The 17670-nt window shown below is 48.7% G+C and overlaps 1 protein-coding gene across 1 annotated transcript in view; it reads left to right on the forward strand.

The window, feature by feature from the left end:
• Positions 1-1385: 1385 nt before the first annotated feature.
• PSMD3 (proteasome 26S subunit, non-ATPase 3) overlaps positions 1386-17670 on the forward strand; it is an 86512-nt gene continuing 70227 nt past the window's right edge. Inside the window, exons 1-5 of the mRNA XM_075350139.1 lie at positions 1386-1574; positions 7380-7570; positions 7790-7927; positions 8527-8663; positions 16956-17146. Of these exons, the coding sequence (XP_075206254.1) occupies positions 1457-1574; positions 7380-7570; positions 7790-7927; positions 8527-8663; positions 16956-17146 (775 nt within the window). The 5' untranslated portion in view covers positions 1386-1456. The remainder of the gene's footprint in view (positions 1575-7379; positions 7571-7789; positions 7928-8526; positions 8664-16955; positions 17147-17670) is intronic.

The raw sequence follows: 17670 nt of genomic DNA on the forward strand, positions 1-17670 counted from the left end.
TGTGTGTGTGTGTGTGTGTGTGTGTCATTTTTGAAAGCACCAATCTCTATAATGGCCATGAAAGAGCTAAGGTGCTTCAATAGTGACATAACTACTGTGTATGTACCGTGATACATCTCTCTACAATTATAAAAGTTGGGAGATATATCTCAGCTGAATAGATATATTTTTAGGGAGACCCAATTAAAACTTTTGCGATGGGTAGAGATGAGCGCACCCTTGGAAGTTTGGGTCCGCTCACCTGTAGCTATAGGGCCCCATGGATTTTATGTATGCCCCTGACAAGAACATCTTTTGTAGTGCTGACCCTTTTTGAAACCCAGAACCTTAAAAAAGTGCATAATGCATTTTTCACTCACTACTGCAATAGAATCTGGTTTAAAGGCCTGATTCTCGTCTGATATCAGATGAGACACAAAAAAACTGAGCCAAATGCAACGGACAATTGGTAATTCGGCCTAAGCCAAAGTCCGATGTCCTCTTTTCAATGATTGAACACGTACCCATTATAATCTATGGAACTGATCACGTCTGTGTATTTTGTGGACCGTGTAGATGTAAATAATCTTGGACATGTCAGTTTTTGATCCAAGTCACAGATCAAGATTACTCATATGAGTCTATGGATCTGTGAAAGTGATGGACGGCGTCAGTGTGCAATCTGTGCTGTCCGTGACTAACACTAATGGGAAGATTTAGATTTTTTTTGCATGAGAAAATCACTGATGGTAATAATTGACTAAACACTGATGAAAATCCCCCCACCTAACAAGGGGGAGAGTGGGGATCTGGACCCCTTCTATAAGGTCTATAGTGTTGATGACCCCTCTAATGGTGCTGTTTGATTAGGGAGGTCTCTGCCCAGAGAGAGCTCCCAATCGTGATGGTTACATGGCGCTGAGCTGCCATACTGGGCACGGCCTACGGACAGGAGTGGCGCTGTTCCTGGGACACCACTCCTTTTACTTCAGATTTATCTTTTGGGGAGAAGTAACAAAAAGAAATAAATAGCTGCAGCCATTTCTTGGAAATCTCGATAATAGGACAATACCAAACCCACTGTGGTTCCCAAAAGGGTGACCCCAGCTTTCCTAGGCGCCTGAGTGGCTGCTATTTACAGCATTGTTCTGTCCCTGCATTGGTCTGGATGCTATAATGAGATCTAATGAGGGACTGACCCTGATGCAGGGGTATGAGGAGGACCAGCCTGTGAGCCTGTACTGCAGCCCTGATATTACTGTGCCCCTGACGTTGGTGGACACGGTCCCATCCCCACATCCAGCCATTCATCCAGTGACTCAGCGCAGTGAGCGCACAGCTCGATGCGATCGGCACTCCGCTCAGGAGTCTGCACTTCTCTTCCCGGCATCCTTCGCGATACAGCTTAGCCTGAGACTTGCCAGTCATTCCCGGACCGGAAGCGGAAACCGACCTGAGCAGGCGCCGGGTTGTAACCATGAAGGAGGCTACGGCTAAACGGCGAGAACCGGAGGATGTGGAGATGAAAGAAGAGGAGCCGGCGGCTGTAACCGGGGAGGGAGGGAAGAAGGAGCTGGATAGTGTGACCCTGGAAGGTGGGTGATACGGCATGGTCCCCGGAGTACGTGGCTCTGCTATTGTCTGCGCGTTTAACCCCCTAGTACCTGGAGGCTGTCACTCTATACCTGTATTGTTTGCACCGTATTTTTCAGGACAGATAAGGCACTGTTCACATCTGCGTTTTCAGGTCTGTGTAGTTCTATTTTAGCAACAAAAATAAAAAGTTCTTTTAAATAATGGATGCAAAGTGTAGCAGAAGGCCCCCCTGAGCGTATACAGCGGGGGGCCCCTTGAGCGTATACAGCTGGGGCCCCCTTGAGCGTATACAGCGGGGGCCCCCTTGAGCGTATACAGCGGGGGCCCCCTTGAGCGTATACAGCGGGGGCCCCCTTGAGCGTATACAGCGGGGGCCCCCGTGAGCGTATACAGCGGGGGCCCCCGTGAGCGTATACAGCGGGGCCCGCCCCCGTGAGCGTATACAGCTGGGGCCGCCCCCGTGAGCGTATACAGCTGGGGCCCCCTTTAGCGTATACAGCGGGGGCCCCCTTTAGCGTATACAGCGGGGGCCCCCTTTAGCGTATACAGCGGGGCCGCCCCCGTGAGCGTATACAGCGGGGCCGCCCCCGTGAGCGTATACAGCGGGGCCGCCCCCGTGAGCGTATACAGCGGGTCTATTTGGGCTCTGTTTTGTGAAATTTATTGATGCATTTTTCATAGTACAAAACCCAGACAGGCCCTCTGTATTGTCAGCCGGGCACTAATGCTTCCGATTTGTAACCGATCCATTTTCCACATAAGTTCTGTTTTCTAAAATGCATCAGAGAAATGAAAAGTCCAGAGTCATTTGTGAGCAGAGTCTAATGTCCCAAACCTGTGGTTGGACAATTGCACCTGCTGCATAGCGGAGCCAAACCCCAACGGGGTGCATGCAGTGTTCAGCAGCTGCAGTGCTTACTGAAGGCTTGCCGAAGTAGAAAACCCCTTTAATTTTCTATGTCTGTACATTCAGCTGCTGCACAACTACAACGCCCAGCATGCCTGGAAATGTAGTTATGCATTATCGTTACAGCCACAGGTTGGAGATCACTGACCATAAAAATCCTCTAAAAAAAAAAAAAAAAAAAGTAAACAAGTCTTCATGTATACCTTGTCCCACCTATTCTGTCATATTACTGTTAGTTACAGCAGACCCGGCTGCAATGAAATCAGACCATGACAAATTTACAATCAAAAGCGTTGTGTTCCTCCAGCCGCACCGAGGTCCATCCATACTGAGCGGATCCACAGTCCGGTGTGAATTTGTTTGTACAATGCTTTCATCTATTCATTGAAATAGTGGCATTTGGATTAGATTTCTTAAAAATTCATATCCACACTGTTGGTATCATAACACTGCAGATTTTTGGCATACAAGATTCCTGCAAAAAAATCCACTTGCCATCATGCTGTTGTGGATGTACCCACGATACTCTGCAGTCATGTGATTGCCGGCAGCCCCTCTACACAAGTCATTGATGATAGAACCAGTAAAGATCGGCCTTTCTTAAGCAGTCTTTACACGCTGCGATCTCGCTAGCGAGATTACAAGCGATTGTACCCGCCCCCATCGTTTGTGCGGCACGGGCAATTTGTTGCCCGTGTCGCACAATGTTGTAACCCCCCATCACATGTACTTACCTTCCGAACGACCTCGCTGTAGGCGGCGAACATCCTCTTCCTGAAGGGGGAGGGACGTTCGGCATCACAGCGACGTCACACTGCGGCCGCCCAATAGAACCGGAGGGGCGGAGATGAGCGGGACGTAAACATCCCGCCCATTTTCTTCAACATTGCCGGCGGGACGCAGGTAAGCTGTGTTCGTCGTTCCTGGGGTGTCACACGGAGCGATGTGTGCTGCCCCAGGTACGATGAACAACCAGATGTTCGATCTTTAGAAAATGAGCGACGTGTCAGCGATGAACGAGAAGGTGAGTATTTCTGCTTGTTCATAGCTGTCACATGCTACGATATCACTAACGATGCCGGATGTGCGTCACTTATGACGTGACCCCGCCGACATCTCGTTAGATATATCGTAGCGTGTAAAGGCCGCTTTACCCTCCTGCCCACTGTCTCGGACTATTCTCAGCTCCCTCGTTTCTACCTTAGGCCCAGTGCCCACGCTGCAGATTTTGACAGACTCAGAAATCTGCAGCAAAATCTGCATGTCCATTGTGAAGCCAGCAAAGTCTATGAGAATTCAGAAGTGCTGTGCTCATGTTGAGTATTTTTCCCTTGCGTATTTGGTGCATATCTTTTTTCTCTGCACCAAATCTGCACCAAATACGCAAGGGAAAAATAAGCAACGTGGGCACAGCACTTCTAAACTCTCATAGACTTTGCTGGCTTCACAATGGACATGCATATTTATGAAATACGTGTCAAAACTACACAGCGTGGGCACTGGGCCTTAAGGTGGCTTTACACGCAATGATTTCGCTAAAGCGATATCGTTGGGGTCACGGATTTTGTGACGCACATCTGACCGCTTTAGCGATGTTGTGTGTGACACCTATGAGCGATTTTGAATCGTCGCAAAAACGTTCAAAATCGCTCATCGGTGACATCACCCCCTCTTCTCAATTATCGTTGCTGCTGCAGCACACATCGCTATGTGTGACAACGCAGGAACGAGGAAGCTCTCCTTACCTGCGTCCACCGGAAAAGAAGGAAGGAGGTGGGCGGCATGTAGCAGCCGCTCATCTCCTCCCCTCCTTTTCTATTGGGCGGTGGTTCGGTGACGCTGCTGTGACGTCACTGTGACGCTGAACGAACCACCCCCTTAGAAAGGAGGCGGTTCACCGGTCACAGCGACGTCACAGAGCAGGTATGTGCGTGTGACGCTGCTGTAGCGATAATGTTCGCTACGGCAGTAATCACCACATATCGTGCCACTGACGGGGGCGGGTGCTATCGCATGCAACATCGCTAGCCGATGCTAGCGATGTCGCAGTGTGTAAAGCGGCCTTAAGTGTCAAGATGTCAATTTTAACTCGTGACTTTGTGACATAAAAAGAGTGGAACGTTACATATCAGCTTGTAATAGTTGTGATAGGCTCTGACATCTGTTCTTAAATAGGCTAAAAGCCTGGAGAGCAGTCATGTAAGCCGATATTATTGTGACTGACGATCGCTATACTATAGTGGTACCTTAGATGAATTAATCATGGGTACCATACCTATGTTAAATTCAGACCTGCATTGATGAGTAGAAATGAGCTGACCTGTAAGGTTCGGGGTTCGTACACAACATTGGGTGTCTGGGGCTGAAGCCTGAACACGCGCTTTAAAAAAAAAAAAAAAATTCTGTTTGGCTGCTGTTCGCATGCGAACAACTCACTCGAGTATCGCTGAGCTCGGGTACTTTCGGTGCTCAGCCCAGTGGGAGCCACTTACTATCTCTGGCTCTCTTTTGGGGTAAAAACAACATTTTGGAATGCTGTTTGTGTATAAAAAAAAAACCCGCTAACACCCACCTTCCCTCCCCTGGAAATACTCTCTTTATGGCTGGCTGTATGTGGGTGGTCGAGCCGAACTGCCCAATCATTGAGCCTGGAAATTTGGGTCCCTATTGACTTGTTTGGGATTTGGGATCCGGGAACAAGTTCAGGTCAAATCTGAGTTCCAAAGTGAACTTTTAAAGGGAACCTGTCGTCAGAAATTTAGCTTTCAACCTAAATGTTTCCCCCTCTGCAGCTCCTGGGCTGCATTCTAGTAAGGTTTCTATACTTTTTGTGCCCCCTTTTAAACCAAAATAAATACTTTATAAAACTGTACCTTTCGGTTTGAAAATCTTGTAAATTATCCATGGGGGCGGGCCGTCTGGCGTCCGTTGCTGTATCTTACGCCGTCCCCCATGCTTCAAATCATCCCTCAGGACGCCGCCCACTGCGCCCGAGGTCCCGTGCATGCCGGGACACCTGATGACGTGGTCGCAGGCAAGAGGTTATGGGCGGCACTGTGATTGCATCGCAAGTGCCCGCCCATACTCTCGTGCCCACCCTTTCCCCACTGCCTCCAGCGTTCTGCGCCTGCCCGACGTCACCTCCTTCCCATCGTACCCTGCAGCATGAAATAGATGGGAGGAGCGGAGCAGGCCACTACAGGAGAAGCGGAGGATCTGAGCGACGTACAGAGGGGAGAGCGCGCCCACGAGAGTATGGGCGCGCACTTGCGATGCAATCACAGCGCCGCCCATACTTTCGTGTCTGCGACCACGTCACCAGGTGTCCCGGCGTGCACGGGACCTCGGGCGCAGTGGGCGGCGTCCTGAGGGATGATTTGAAGCATGGGGGACGGCGTAAGATACAGCAACGGACGCCAGACGGCCCGCCCCCATGGACGATTTACAAGATTTTCAAACCGAAAGGTACAGTTTTATAAAGTATTTATTTTGATTTAAAAGGGGGCACAAAAAGTATAGAAACCTTACTAGAATGCAGCCTAGGAGCTGCAGAGGGGGGAACATTTAGGTTGAAAGCCAAATTTCTGATGACAGGTTCCCTTTAACTAAAGGGCAAATCCAAACCTCCACGGGTCTGCTCATCTCTACTGATGAGGAATGTCATCCTATATTTCTAAGGATGTCCAGAATAGACTTTATGGAAAAAACCTACAAGTAATGTGGGAGTATCCTTGTTGCATAAGTGTTTTTTAATTTAACTTGGAATTGATATATTGTCCGCTTTGCGATGAGACACCCCCCCCCCCCCCCCCACCCAGTGACTCTTATGTAGAAAGGTCCTTATAGTATATAAATGCTGAGTCTCTGACTTGCAACTATTTATGTAGCGCTTGTTACAGGGGTATTCTAAAGCCTGCTTTACACGCTGCAATGTATCTTACAATGTGTCGGCGGGGTCACGTCGTAAGTGACGCACATCCGGCATTGTAAGTACATTGCAGTGTGTGACAGGTACGGTAAAACGTTCATCGCATACACATTGTACCTTTCTCTAGAATTGCACGTCAGATTGTTCATTGTACCCGGGGTAGCGCACATTGCAGTGTGTGACACCCCGGGAACGATGAACAGATCTTACCTACGTCCTGCGGCTCCCGGCCCACAATGCGGAAGGAAGGAGGTGGGCGGGATGTTTACGTCCTGCTCATCTCCGCTCCTCCGCTTCTATTGGCCGGCTGCCGCGTGACGTCGATGTGACGCTGAACGTCCCTCCCACTCCAGGAAGTGGATGTTCGCCGCCCACATCGAGGTCGTATGGAAGGTAAGTATGTAGGACGGCACTTAATCGTTTGTGCGACACGGTCAACAAATTGAACGTGCCGCACATACGATGGGGGCGGTTACGATCACATACGATATCGTATTCTGGATCGTAAGGTGTAAAGCAGGCTTTAGGCTATGTTCACACCATGCATTTTTGCTTCATTTTTATTCTGCAGCCAAAACCTGCTCTTGACAGTAAAAAAAAAAAACAAAAAAACAAAATAGCTTCCAGAGTGTAGTTTTTTGGGCTTTTTTTGCTATGTTTTTGGGTGTTTTTAGCTTATCATTTCTCTACGGTACATATTTATTAAGGTTAGTTTTATTCACCACAAAAGCAGCAAAAAACACAGCGTTATTTGCTTCGTTTTTGCACTCTGATTGTTTTCAGTGAGCTATGACACATGACCGCTGCAGCCCATTACAATTTCTTGCAATATGACATCAAGGAGTTGGGTATAATTGAAGGTCTGAGTGCAATGTACCCGCAATGCCACCACCTGAGGTTGGCCTCATACTTATGTAGGAATGTTTCAGAATTCCAGGTTGGTATATCCTGTAATCATTTCTGTTCTAGACATTAAGGAGCATGTAAAGCAGATTGAGAAAGCCGTTTCTGGGAAGGAGCCTCGCTTTGTTCTGCGTGCCCTGAGAGCATTGCCCTCCACATCACGTCGCCTGAACCCCAATGTCCTGCATAAAGCAATCAGCGGCTTCTTCACATCCAACCCTGTCACCCGAGACATGCTGCTGAGCTTCCTGGAGGAGGTGAGCGTGCAAGAATAGGCGAGTGTAACAAAAATGATAACGTGGAATACTTTGGCCATAACAATCCGTGAGATTCCAGTTCTCATTTCTCAGTATTATATAAATCTTTCCGATTAGGGCAATCGGCCTATTGTACGGACCTGACCTTCTGTACGGATTTCAGTGTTACATGAATGCAGTCTTTAGCTGTTAACCTTGTATCCTACTTTTATATTTCAGTTGATGGACACGGAGGCTGACTTGCAGTTCAGGCCACGAACTGGCAAAGCTGCTTCAGTGCCTCTTCTCCCCGAGGTGGAAGCCTACCTACAGCTCCTCCTGGTGATACATCTGATGAACAGCAAACGCTACACTGAGGTGAGCGCAGTACGTGTAGGAGGAGGCATGGCTGACTGTCTGGGCTGGAATGGTCTTGTATGGACGCAGCAACTCAATTCAGGAGAACACCGTGAGCCAGGCTGCAGTTCTGACCTTACCTGGGGCCATTATTCATGTCACTAGTACAATAGCTCTCCCTCTGCTTTTTCATGCTGGAGTCATGAGGATATCAACTGCTCATAGATATATATGTATGTATATGTGTATATATGTATGTATATGTGTGTATATATGTATGTATATGTGTATATATATATATGTATGTATATGTGTATATATATATATATATGTATATGTGTATATATATATATATATATATATATATGTATATGTATATATATATGTATATAAATATGTGTATATATATATATGTATATGTATATATGGATATATATCTGGATTTCAATTTTCTCCTACCTTTCCATGGTCATGCTTGGCATTTTACTAATGTATAGAGTATTTGGAACCCAGGGAAAATGTTTACCTTCCCCAAATTTTTCTGTTAATTTCATCCTAATTTTTGCCCATTTGAAGCATGATATTTTTCTTATTCTTCTGTCTCTTTCTATTATTTGCAGGCACAGAAAGTGTCTGATGACTTAATGCAGAAGATCAGCCCCCAGAATCGGCGAGCTCTTGATATAATAGTGGCCAAGTGTTACTACTACCACTCTCGTATCTATGAATTCCTCAACAAGCTGGATGTTGTCAGAAGGTAACGCCTTATTGCACTCCAAACCATGCTCTACAGCTTTACAGCAGCTTATATTACATCTATCTGCTTGACTCAGGCAAACATAAATAAAACAATTCTCTGAGAGTAGAAAAAATTAGGACAGAAAATCATTATACATTCCTAAATACCTATAATTTAATTTTTTTCTTCTCATTGTTTTCTAAAGCGATAATCATTTTAGTACATTTACAATGGCTGCCATCTTGTTAGTTTCCTTCATGTATTGGAAGATGTGGTCCTAGTGCATTTTTCTTTTTCGCTCCTAATTGGGAGACCCAGACAATTGGGTGTATAGCTATTGCCTCTGGAGGCCACACAAAGTATTACACTTAAAAGTGTAAGGCCCCTCCCCTTCTGGCTATACACCCCCCAGTGGGATCACTGGCTCACCAGTTTTGTGCTTTGTGCGAAGGAGGCAACACATCCACGCATAGCTCCACTGTTTAGTCAGCAGCAGCTGCTGACTATGTCGGATGGAAGAAAAGAGGGCCCATACTAAAGGGCCCCCAGCATGCTCCCTTCTCACCCCACTTCATGTCGGAGGTGTTTGTTAAGGTTGAGGTACCCATTGCGGGTACGGAGGCTGGAGCCCACATGCTGCTTCCTTCCCCATCCCTTTTTACAGGGCTCTGGGTGAAGTGGGATTCTATCGGTCTCCAGGCACTGAGGCCGTGCTCCATCCACAGCCCCTGGTACTGCTGGACATGGAGCGGAGTATCTTCAGGGACATGGCCCTGCTACATGGAGGTACTCGGTGTCCCTGTGGGGACCGCGCAGATACACGGCAGCACTGCTGGGTGTGTTAGTGCGCCAGGGACAGCGGCGCTGTCCGCACTAGTGCCATCGCACACCACAGCGTTGCTGGGTGTGTTAGTGTATTGGGTGACTACCGCGCTAACGCCGCTGCCGTTTTTATTTAAGGCGCCGCTGGGAGTTGTGGTGCGCCGGGGACTTCCGCGCCGGCCAGCACTGATATGCCGGCCGCGCTTATTAACTCGAGTCCCCGGCTTCTGGGCCTAGTCTCCCTTCGTTACCGCCCACAGCCCTGACAGTCAGGGTAGGGGCGTGACGCTGCATAGCACAGCAGCGCTGAGAGCTGGAGTATGTTTTGCATACTCCACCCCTCTCACTGTGTGCACTGTGAAACCGGATTCCCGCACTTTCTCAGGCACGCCCACGGCTTCCTTCTCTATACAGGACGCCGGCAGCCATTAGTGTCAGTTTTCTGTACGATACAGAGACAAGTGTGGAAGACCTTGGCATTCTGATAGTCACACAATCGCTGCAACAGGCGTTAAGCAGCACCTGTGGTGCTAACCCCACTAGTGCAGAAGTGCACTTATAGATATGCTTCTACTATATACATTGCACTGTTTGGTCGCACGTTGTATATACCCTCCTGGATTGTGCGGAGGAGTTATCAGCATATTCTCTGTGTAAAACAAAGGTGCAGAACCACATGTTTTTCTATGCAGCCGCTACAGCATGTACGGCTATACGGCCGGCAGGTTACATAGACCCCCATTGTATCCAACTCAGCCGGAGTCTCTGCTAATGGCCAGAGGAAGAGGACGGTGTCTGCAGTATTTACTGACAGATTTTCTGAGACTAGGGCTATGATACTAGAAGCCTAGCAGTCCGGACATGTCTCTCACAACATGGGCACTGTTGAATCATTGATCCATGGCCCCCCTCAGTGTGAACAACTAACAGCTCCGGGAATGTCACACGCATCCCAGAGTCACGGCTCTGCACAGACGTCAGTCCCAGACAGCCTAAGCGGGCTCACTATGAGCGGCCCTCGGTTTCATCAGGGTCCTAGCAGAAGGACTCTCTGTGTAATGAGGCGGAAGTAGCGGCTCAGGATTCTGATCCTGAGACCGCTCTCAATCTGGATACACCTAATGGTGACGCCATAGTGAATAATCTTATAGCGTCCATCAATAGAATGTTGGTTATTTCTCACAGCTCCTCCAGTGGAGGAGTCAGCTTCACGTATTTTTCTGGACCACTCTGCCTTCAGAGAGGCAGTCCAGGAACACCACACTTATCCAGATATGCGCTTCTCCAAACGGCTTAGGATACACGTTATCCCTGCCCCCTGACGTGGTCAAGGACTGGACCCAGTGTCCCAAGCGGCATCCTCCAATCTCCAGGCTTGTAGCTAGATCCATAGTTGCAGTGGGAGATGGAGCTGCACTTAAAGATGCCACTGACAGACAGATGGATCTCTGGTCTAAATCCATCTATGAGGCTGTCGGCGCACCGTTGGCTCCAGCATTCTCACCCTTGGGGCACTCCAAGCTATTTCAGCTTGTCTTACACAGATTGACACGGTTACACGTACATCTGTGCCGCAGGTGGCATCCTTAACCTCTCAAATGTCTGCATTTGTTTCTTACGCGAGTCAGGTTGCCCTAGACTCTGCGAACCGTGCGGCAGTAGCCTCCGCTACTCCGTGTTTTTAAGCAGAGACTGGTCTGCTCGTTAAGTGAATGGACGGCAGATTCTGCTTCCAAAAAAGGGTGCTTAACCAGTTGCCTTTTCTGCTGACCGACTGTTTGGTGAGCGTTTGGATGTAACCATTAAACAGTCCAGGGGTAAGGATTCATCCTTTCCTCAGCCCGGACACAACAAACCCCAACAGAGCAGGAGGCAGTCGGGGTTTCGGTCTTTTCGAGGCTCGGCCAGGTCCCATTTTTCCTCGTCCAATGTGGACTCAAAAGGATCAGAGGAGCTCAGATTCTTGGCGGGCTCAGTCACGCCCAAAAAATAGACAGTCTGAAAACCCGCTTCCAAGGCGGCTTCCTCATGTCTTGCGGCCTCCTCTCTCCGCATCCTCGGTCGGTAGCAGGCTCTCCCGCCTTGGCGATATTTAGCTGCCATAGGTCAATGACCGTTGGGTGTGAGACATTCTGTCTCACGGGTACAGGATAGAGCTCACTTCTCGTCCTCCAACTCGATTCTTCAGAACGTCTCCACCTCCCGGCCGAGCCGCTGCTCTTCTGCAAACAGGGTGCACTCTATAGGCAGAAAGAGTGATGACCCCCGTTCCTCTTCAGGAACAAGGTCACGGTTTTTACCCCAAATTATTTGCGGTGCCTATAAGAACGGGCCGTTCCGTCCCGTTCTGGATCTAAAACTGCTCAGCAAGCTCGTGGACACCAGGCGGTTCCGGATGGAATCCCTCCGCCATGTCATCGCCTCAATGTCCCAAGGAGATTTCCTAGCATCATTAGGCATCAAGGATGCTTATCCACACGTGCCGATTGATCCAGAGCACTAGCGTTTCTACGCTTCGTTATAGGAGACGAACACCTTCTGTTCGTAGCTCTACCTTCCGGCTAGCGACAGTCCCACTGGTCTTCGCCAAGGTCAGGGCAGCAGTAGTCACAGTCCTGCACTCTCAGGGTCACTCTGTGATCCCATATTTAGACGATCTACTTGTCAAGGCACTCTCTTAGGAAACATGCCGACACTGCCCGAACGTTGCGCTGGAGACTCTCTAGAGTTTTGGGTGGATCATCAACTTTTTAAAGTCAGATCCGACCCCGACCCTATCGCGAACATATCTAGGCATGGAGTTTCATACTCTCTCAGCGATAGTGAAGCTTCCGCTAGACAAACAGCATTCACTACGGGCTGCAATCTCTTCTTTAAGAACCAGTCGCACACATTGAGACGCCTCATGCACTTCCTACGTAAGATGGTAGCAATGGAGGCAGTTCTTTTCGCGCAGTTTCATCTGCGTCCACTACAATGTGACATTCTCCGCCAATGGGACGGGGAGTCGACCTCCCTCAACAGAGTCGTCTTTCTTTCTCAGGCGGCCAAGGACTCTCTACGGTGGTGGCTTCTTCCCACCTCATGGTCAAAAAGAAGGTCCTTCCTATCCCCATCCTGGGCGATAGTTCCGACAGACGCCAGTCGATCAGGGTGGGGAGCAGTTTTTCTCCACCACAGCGCTCAGGGTACGTGGACTCAGCAAGAGTCCACCCTTCAGATCAATGCTCTTGAACACAGAGCAGTGTATCTTGCCCTACAAACCTTCCTACAGCAGCTGGAAAGCAAGCAAATCCGACTTCAGTCGGACAACTCCACAGCGGTGGCATACATCAACCACCAAGGAAGAACGCGCAACCGGCAAGCCTTCCAGGAAGTCCGGCAGGTTCTGATGTGGGTGGAAGACACGGCATCCACCATATCCACAGTTCACATCCCAGGCGTGGAAAACTAGGAAGCTGACTTCCTAAGTCGCCGGGGTGTGGCCGAAAGGGTATGGTCTCTTCACCCGGACGGGTTTCAGGAGATCTGGCGCCGCTGACAGAGGCCGGACGTCGATCTAATGGCGTCACGGCACAACAACAATGTGCCAGCTTCATGGCACGGTTTCACAATCATCGAGCTCTGGCGGCAGACGCCTTAGTTCAGCATTGGTCGCAGTTCCAGCTACCTTATGTGCCACCTCTAGCATTGTTGCCCAGAGTGCTGCGTTAGATCAGGACCGACTGCGGCCGCGCCATCCTCGTCGCTACAGATTGGCCGAGGGTGTTGTGGTTCCCGGTTCTGTGGTGCCTCACGGTAGGCTAACCGGGGGCACTACCAGACCAATCAGACTGGCTGTCTCAAGGGCCATTCTTCCATTTGAATTCTACGGCCCTCAACCTGATGGTGTGGCATTGAGTCCTGGAACCTAGTGTCGTCAGGGTTACCTCAGGACGTGGTTGCCACCATGAGACAGGCTAGCATACCAACGTCCGCCAAGATTGACCACAGGACGTGGAAGATATTCTTATCTCGGTGCTCGGCGCAGGGTGTTTCTCCCTGGCCGGTTGCATCGTCTATGTTTCCTTCCTTCCTGCAATCTAGGTTGGAAAAAGGGTTGTCGCTCAGTTCCCTTCAGGGACAAGTCTCAGCGCTATCTGTATTTTTTCAGAAACGACTTCCTCAGGTACGCACGTTCCTACGGGGAGTTTGTCTTCTCAGCACTCCGTACAGGCGGCCGTTAGAGCCCTGGGATCTGAACAAGGTTCTAATTGCTCTCCAGATGCCGCCTTTCGAGCCTTGGAAAGAGGTCTCCCTTCCCGTTTTTCTCGGGAAGTGGCCTTCTAGTAACGGTCTCGTCTCTTAGGAGAGTTTCCGAGCTAGCAACGCTCTCATACAAATCTCCCTTCCTGGTCCTTCACCAGGACAGGGTAGTTCTGCGTCCGATTCCGGAATTTCTCCCTAAGGTGGTATCCCACTTTCATATCAATCAGGATATCACCTCACCTTCTTTGTGTCCTCGTCCAGTCCATCAATTTCAGAAGGATTTGCATCTGTTGGTTCTGGTGAGAGCACTCAGGTTCTACTTCCCGCATGGCGCTCCTGCGCCACCCGGATGCACTCTTTGTCCTTGTCGCTGGTCGGCGTAAACAGTCGCAAGCTTCTGAATCCACCCTGGCTCGGGGGATCGAGGAACCAATTCTTGAAACCTACAGTTCTTCTGGGCTTCTGGTTCTCTCAAGGCTGAAGGCCCATTCTACCAGAGCCGTGGGTGCATCCTGGGCATTACGGCACCAGGCTACGGCTCAGCAGGTGTGTCAGGCACCTACCTGATTGAGTCTGCATACTTTTACCAAGCATTTTCAGGTGCATACCTACGCTTCGGCAGACGCCAGCCTAGGTAGATAAGTCCTTCAGGCGGCGATTGCCCACCTGTAGGGAAGGGCTGTTTGACGGCCCTATCACGAGGTATTCTTTTACCCACCCAGGGACTGCTTTTGGACGTCCCAATTGTCTGGGTCTCCCAATTAGGAGCGAAAAAGAAGAAGGGAATTTTGTTTACTTACCGTAAATTCCTTTTCTTCTAGCTCCAATTGGGAGACCCAGCACCCGCCCTGTTTTCTCGGGGTTTTTCTGTTTTTTCGGGTACACATGTTGTTCATGTGGTATGGTTCAGTTCTCCGATGTTTCCTCGGATTGAATTGGTCTTTAAACCAGTTATTGGCTTTCCTCCTTCTTGCTTTGGCACTAAAACTGGTGAGCCAGTGATCCCACTGGGGGGTGTATAGCCAGAAGGGGAGGGGCCTTACACTTTTAAGTGTAATACTTTGTGTGGCCTCCAGAGGCAATAGCTATACACCCAATTGTCTGGGTCTCCCAATTGGAGCTAGAAGAAAAGGAATTTACGGTAAGTAAACAAAATTCCCTTCTTCTATTACAGGACATTCCATGCGTGCTGAGGTAAGAAGAGGCTGCTCACACTGCTATCCACCCTGTCTTTCTAAATTCAAAGTGCTGTGACCTGGAGATCACTTATACGCATACTTTCAAACTATGTGGTATAGGTGATTTCCAGGTCATAGCAGCCGTTCAGACATGTTGGACAGCAATGTGAGCAGCCTCTTCTTACCTCATCACCACTGACATTTCCAGTATTCGATCATGTGAAGGAAGGAGACAAAATGTCCTATTGCAAATGCTCAGACTCCTGTCCTGTTAAATTCTAATAAAGGTTTTTGTCAGAGTAACAGGACCAATGCTCTTTACAATGCACTCTACTGATTACCTCCATATACAAGGAGTGTGATTTGTTAAATAAAGGTATTTGTGAATTTATTTATGACTGCTCAATCCCTTTCTTTTTTCTTTCAATGGCCCCTACACATTGAATGGTGCTCTGCTTTGGATGTGTTTACATCCTGCTGGAGCAAATAGGACTAAATCAGTGGAGTTGCCAGGTTTTCGATATATAATCTCATATTGATTATATATTGAAAATATAGGTCATCAATATCCTGCGACCGGACAAACCCATAGGCCTAAGACACACGGTGAGAAAAACGGTGCGAGTGGAGTGCAATAAAAAATCAAATTCCAGTTGGGCCAATATTAGCCTTTGTGTCAGCGCACATGAGCGATTATTTTCTCAGCCCTAATCGGACCGAGAAAACAATCGCAGCATGCTGCGGGTGCAATGCGATCATTGTTTCTCTCGCACCCATTCAAGTCTATGGGGCGAGAGAAAAATCGCACTGCATTCGCAGTACACCAGTGTACCGCAAGTGCAGTGCGAGAATGGCAATAGCTGGCAATGGAGGAGAGAGGGAGATAAATCCCTCCCCTCCGCAGCAGCGGCCCGCACCCCCCCCCCCCCCCGCAGCACACGTACGCCCCCCCGCAGCTGAGGTCCGCTCGCACGATCGGACCTCAGTCGCAGTCACACTCGCATGACACTCTGCTCTGCTGTATTGCCAGCCTGAGCCCAGTATCATGCAAGAGATCACAGCAATCCCCGTGTGGCCCCAGCCTTAAATGTGAACTTTCAAGATTGCTAGTGTTTAACTTAGCAAGGCTGTTTGGTTGAAGGCGCTCGGATTGCCTTCTTAGCTGACTGCCAGGCCCTGTAAATGATTTCCACCACGTCCCCAAACGTTGGTTTGCGAGCTGTATAGTTGGAGCTTGTAGGATGCACACGATGACTTGATTGCTATGGTGCAGCTGCTTAGGTTTTCCTAAGCAAAGTCGCGTCAGGAATAAGCCAGTGGTTTTGCTGGTGGTCATCGTTTTTTATGGTGGCTTTTTTGCTAGTGTTTCTTCTCTATACGTTCAACTATAAAGAATGAATGGCTTACAAATTAAGCAGAGTGAACAGTGAACATGTTGCTACTTTTAACAGTTTCACCGTTTTCAAACCCCAATGCTGTTAAAACAACTAACAAAAGACTGAACATCACATGCACAGCAATGTCGTTTTTACATTGCTGTACACTGTTTGTTTTTTTTTTTTACAAAATCCACCTGAAAAATACATCATGTGTACATACCCTTCGGTTCTACTATCATGGCTATCTTATAAAATATATCTGTTGAACCACAGATGCATTCACAATAATCACCTGCTACAATTTAGTGCACCAGATCTCCACTTCTGACATAGAAGTGGACTCCTAACTAAGGAAAACTCCTGGAAAGGTTCTGAATTATTGTCCATAAAGGTTTCTGTATGGATCCCTATGTAGATAAGCACTGTCTTTTCCTTAAGCTTCTCAGGGTCAGCACTATTGGAAATTTTAGCTGGAACATAATGATCATAGAATGTATTCAATGCTAAGGAAATCAGAAATATTTGTAAAAGGTGGGAAATTATTGAAAGGTGCAGCTATTATGGAATTATTAGATTTTTTTTTTTAAGTACTAGATTTTAAGGAGAACTTTTTAGGATTTATTTTGTAAAGAAAAGCAGATGTATAACAAATTAGAAAAGTGATTATAAATCCCATTTTTCAGTTTCCTACATGCAAGACTGCGCACAGCCACCCTCCGGCATGATGCAGATGGACAGGCCACTCTTCTTAACCTGCTACTCAGAAACTACTTACAGTACAACCTGTATGACCAGGCCGAGAAACTGGTGTCTAAGTCTGTGTTCCCTGAGCAAGCTAACAACAACGAGTGGGCCAGATACTTGTATTACACAGGTAAATACACCCTGAAAATGTGCAAGAGACCATGCTGAGACTGGGTTTGTATTGAATTGCCATATTTATCAGATTATAAGATGCACTTTTCCTCACAAAAACTTTGGAGGAAAATGAGGGGTGTGTCTTATAATGCGAATGTAGCTTTTGGGGCGGGCAGAATGCGGGCTGTGCCGACAGCGGTGGAGGCTATGAGGAGCAGGGCGTTTCGGTGGGTGACATCCTGTGCCAGTGGGGCTGTGCTGGCTGCGGTGGGGGCTGTGTGGAGTTGGGCGGTGTGGCGGATGAGATGCAGTATGATGGCTGAGATGCTCTGTTGGCGGTGTGGTTTGTGCAGGCAGCGGTTGAAGCTATGAGGAGCAGGGCAGTACAGTGGGTAAGATGTTCTGCCAGAGGGGCTGTGCTTGCTGCGGTGTGGCGGATGAGATGCTCTGTCGGTGGGGCTGTCCTGGCTGCAGTGGGGGCGATGTGAAGCAGGGCAGTGCGGTCTTGAAATAATGGCGCCTGGAGGCGGTGCATGCGTA

The sequence above is a fragment of the Anomaloglossus baeobatrachus genome, chromosome 5 (genome assembly GCF_048569485.1).
Source record: "Anomaloglossus baeobatrachus isolate aAnoBae1 chromosome 5, aAnoBae1.hap1, whole genome shotgun sequence".
Taxonomy (NCBI): Eukaryota; Metazoa; Chordata; class Amphibia; order Anura; family Aromobatidae; genus Anomaloglossus; species Anomaloglossus baeobatrachus.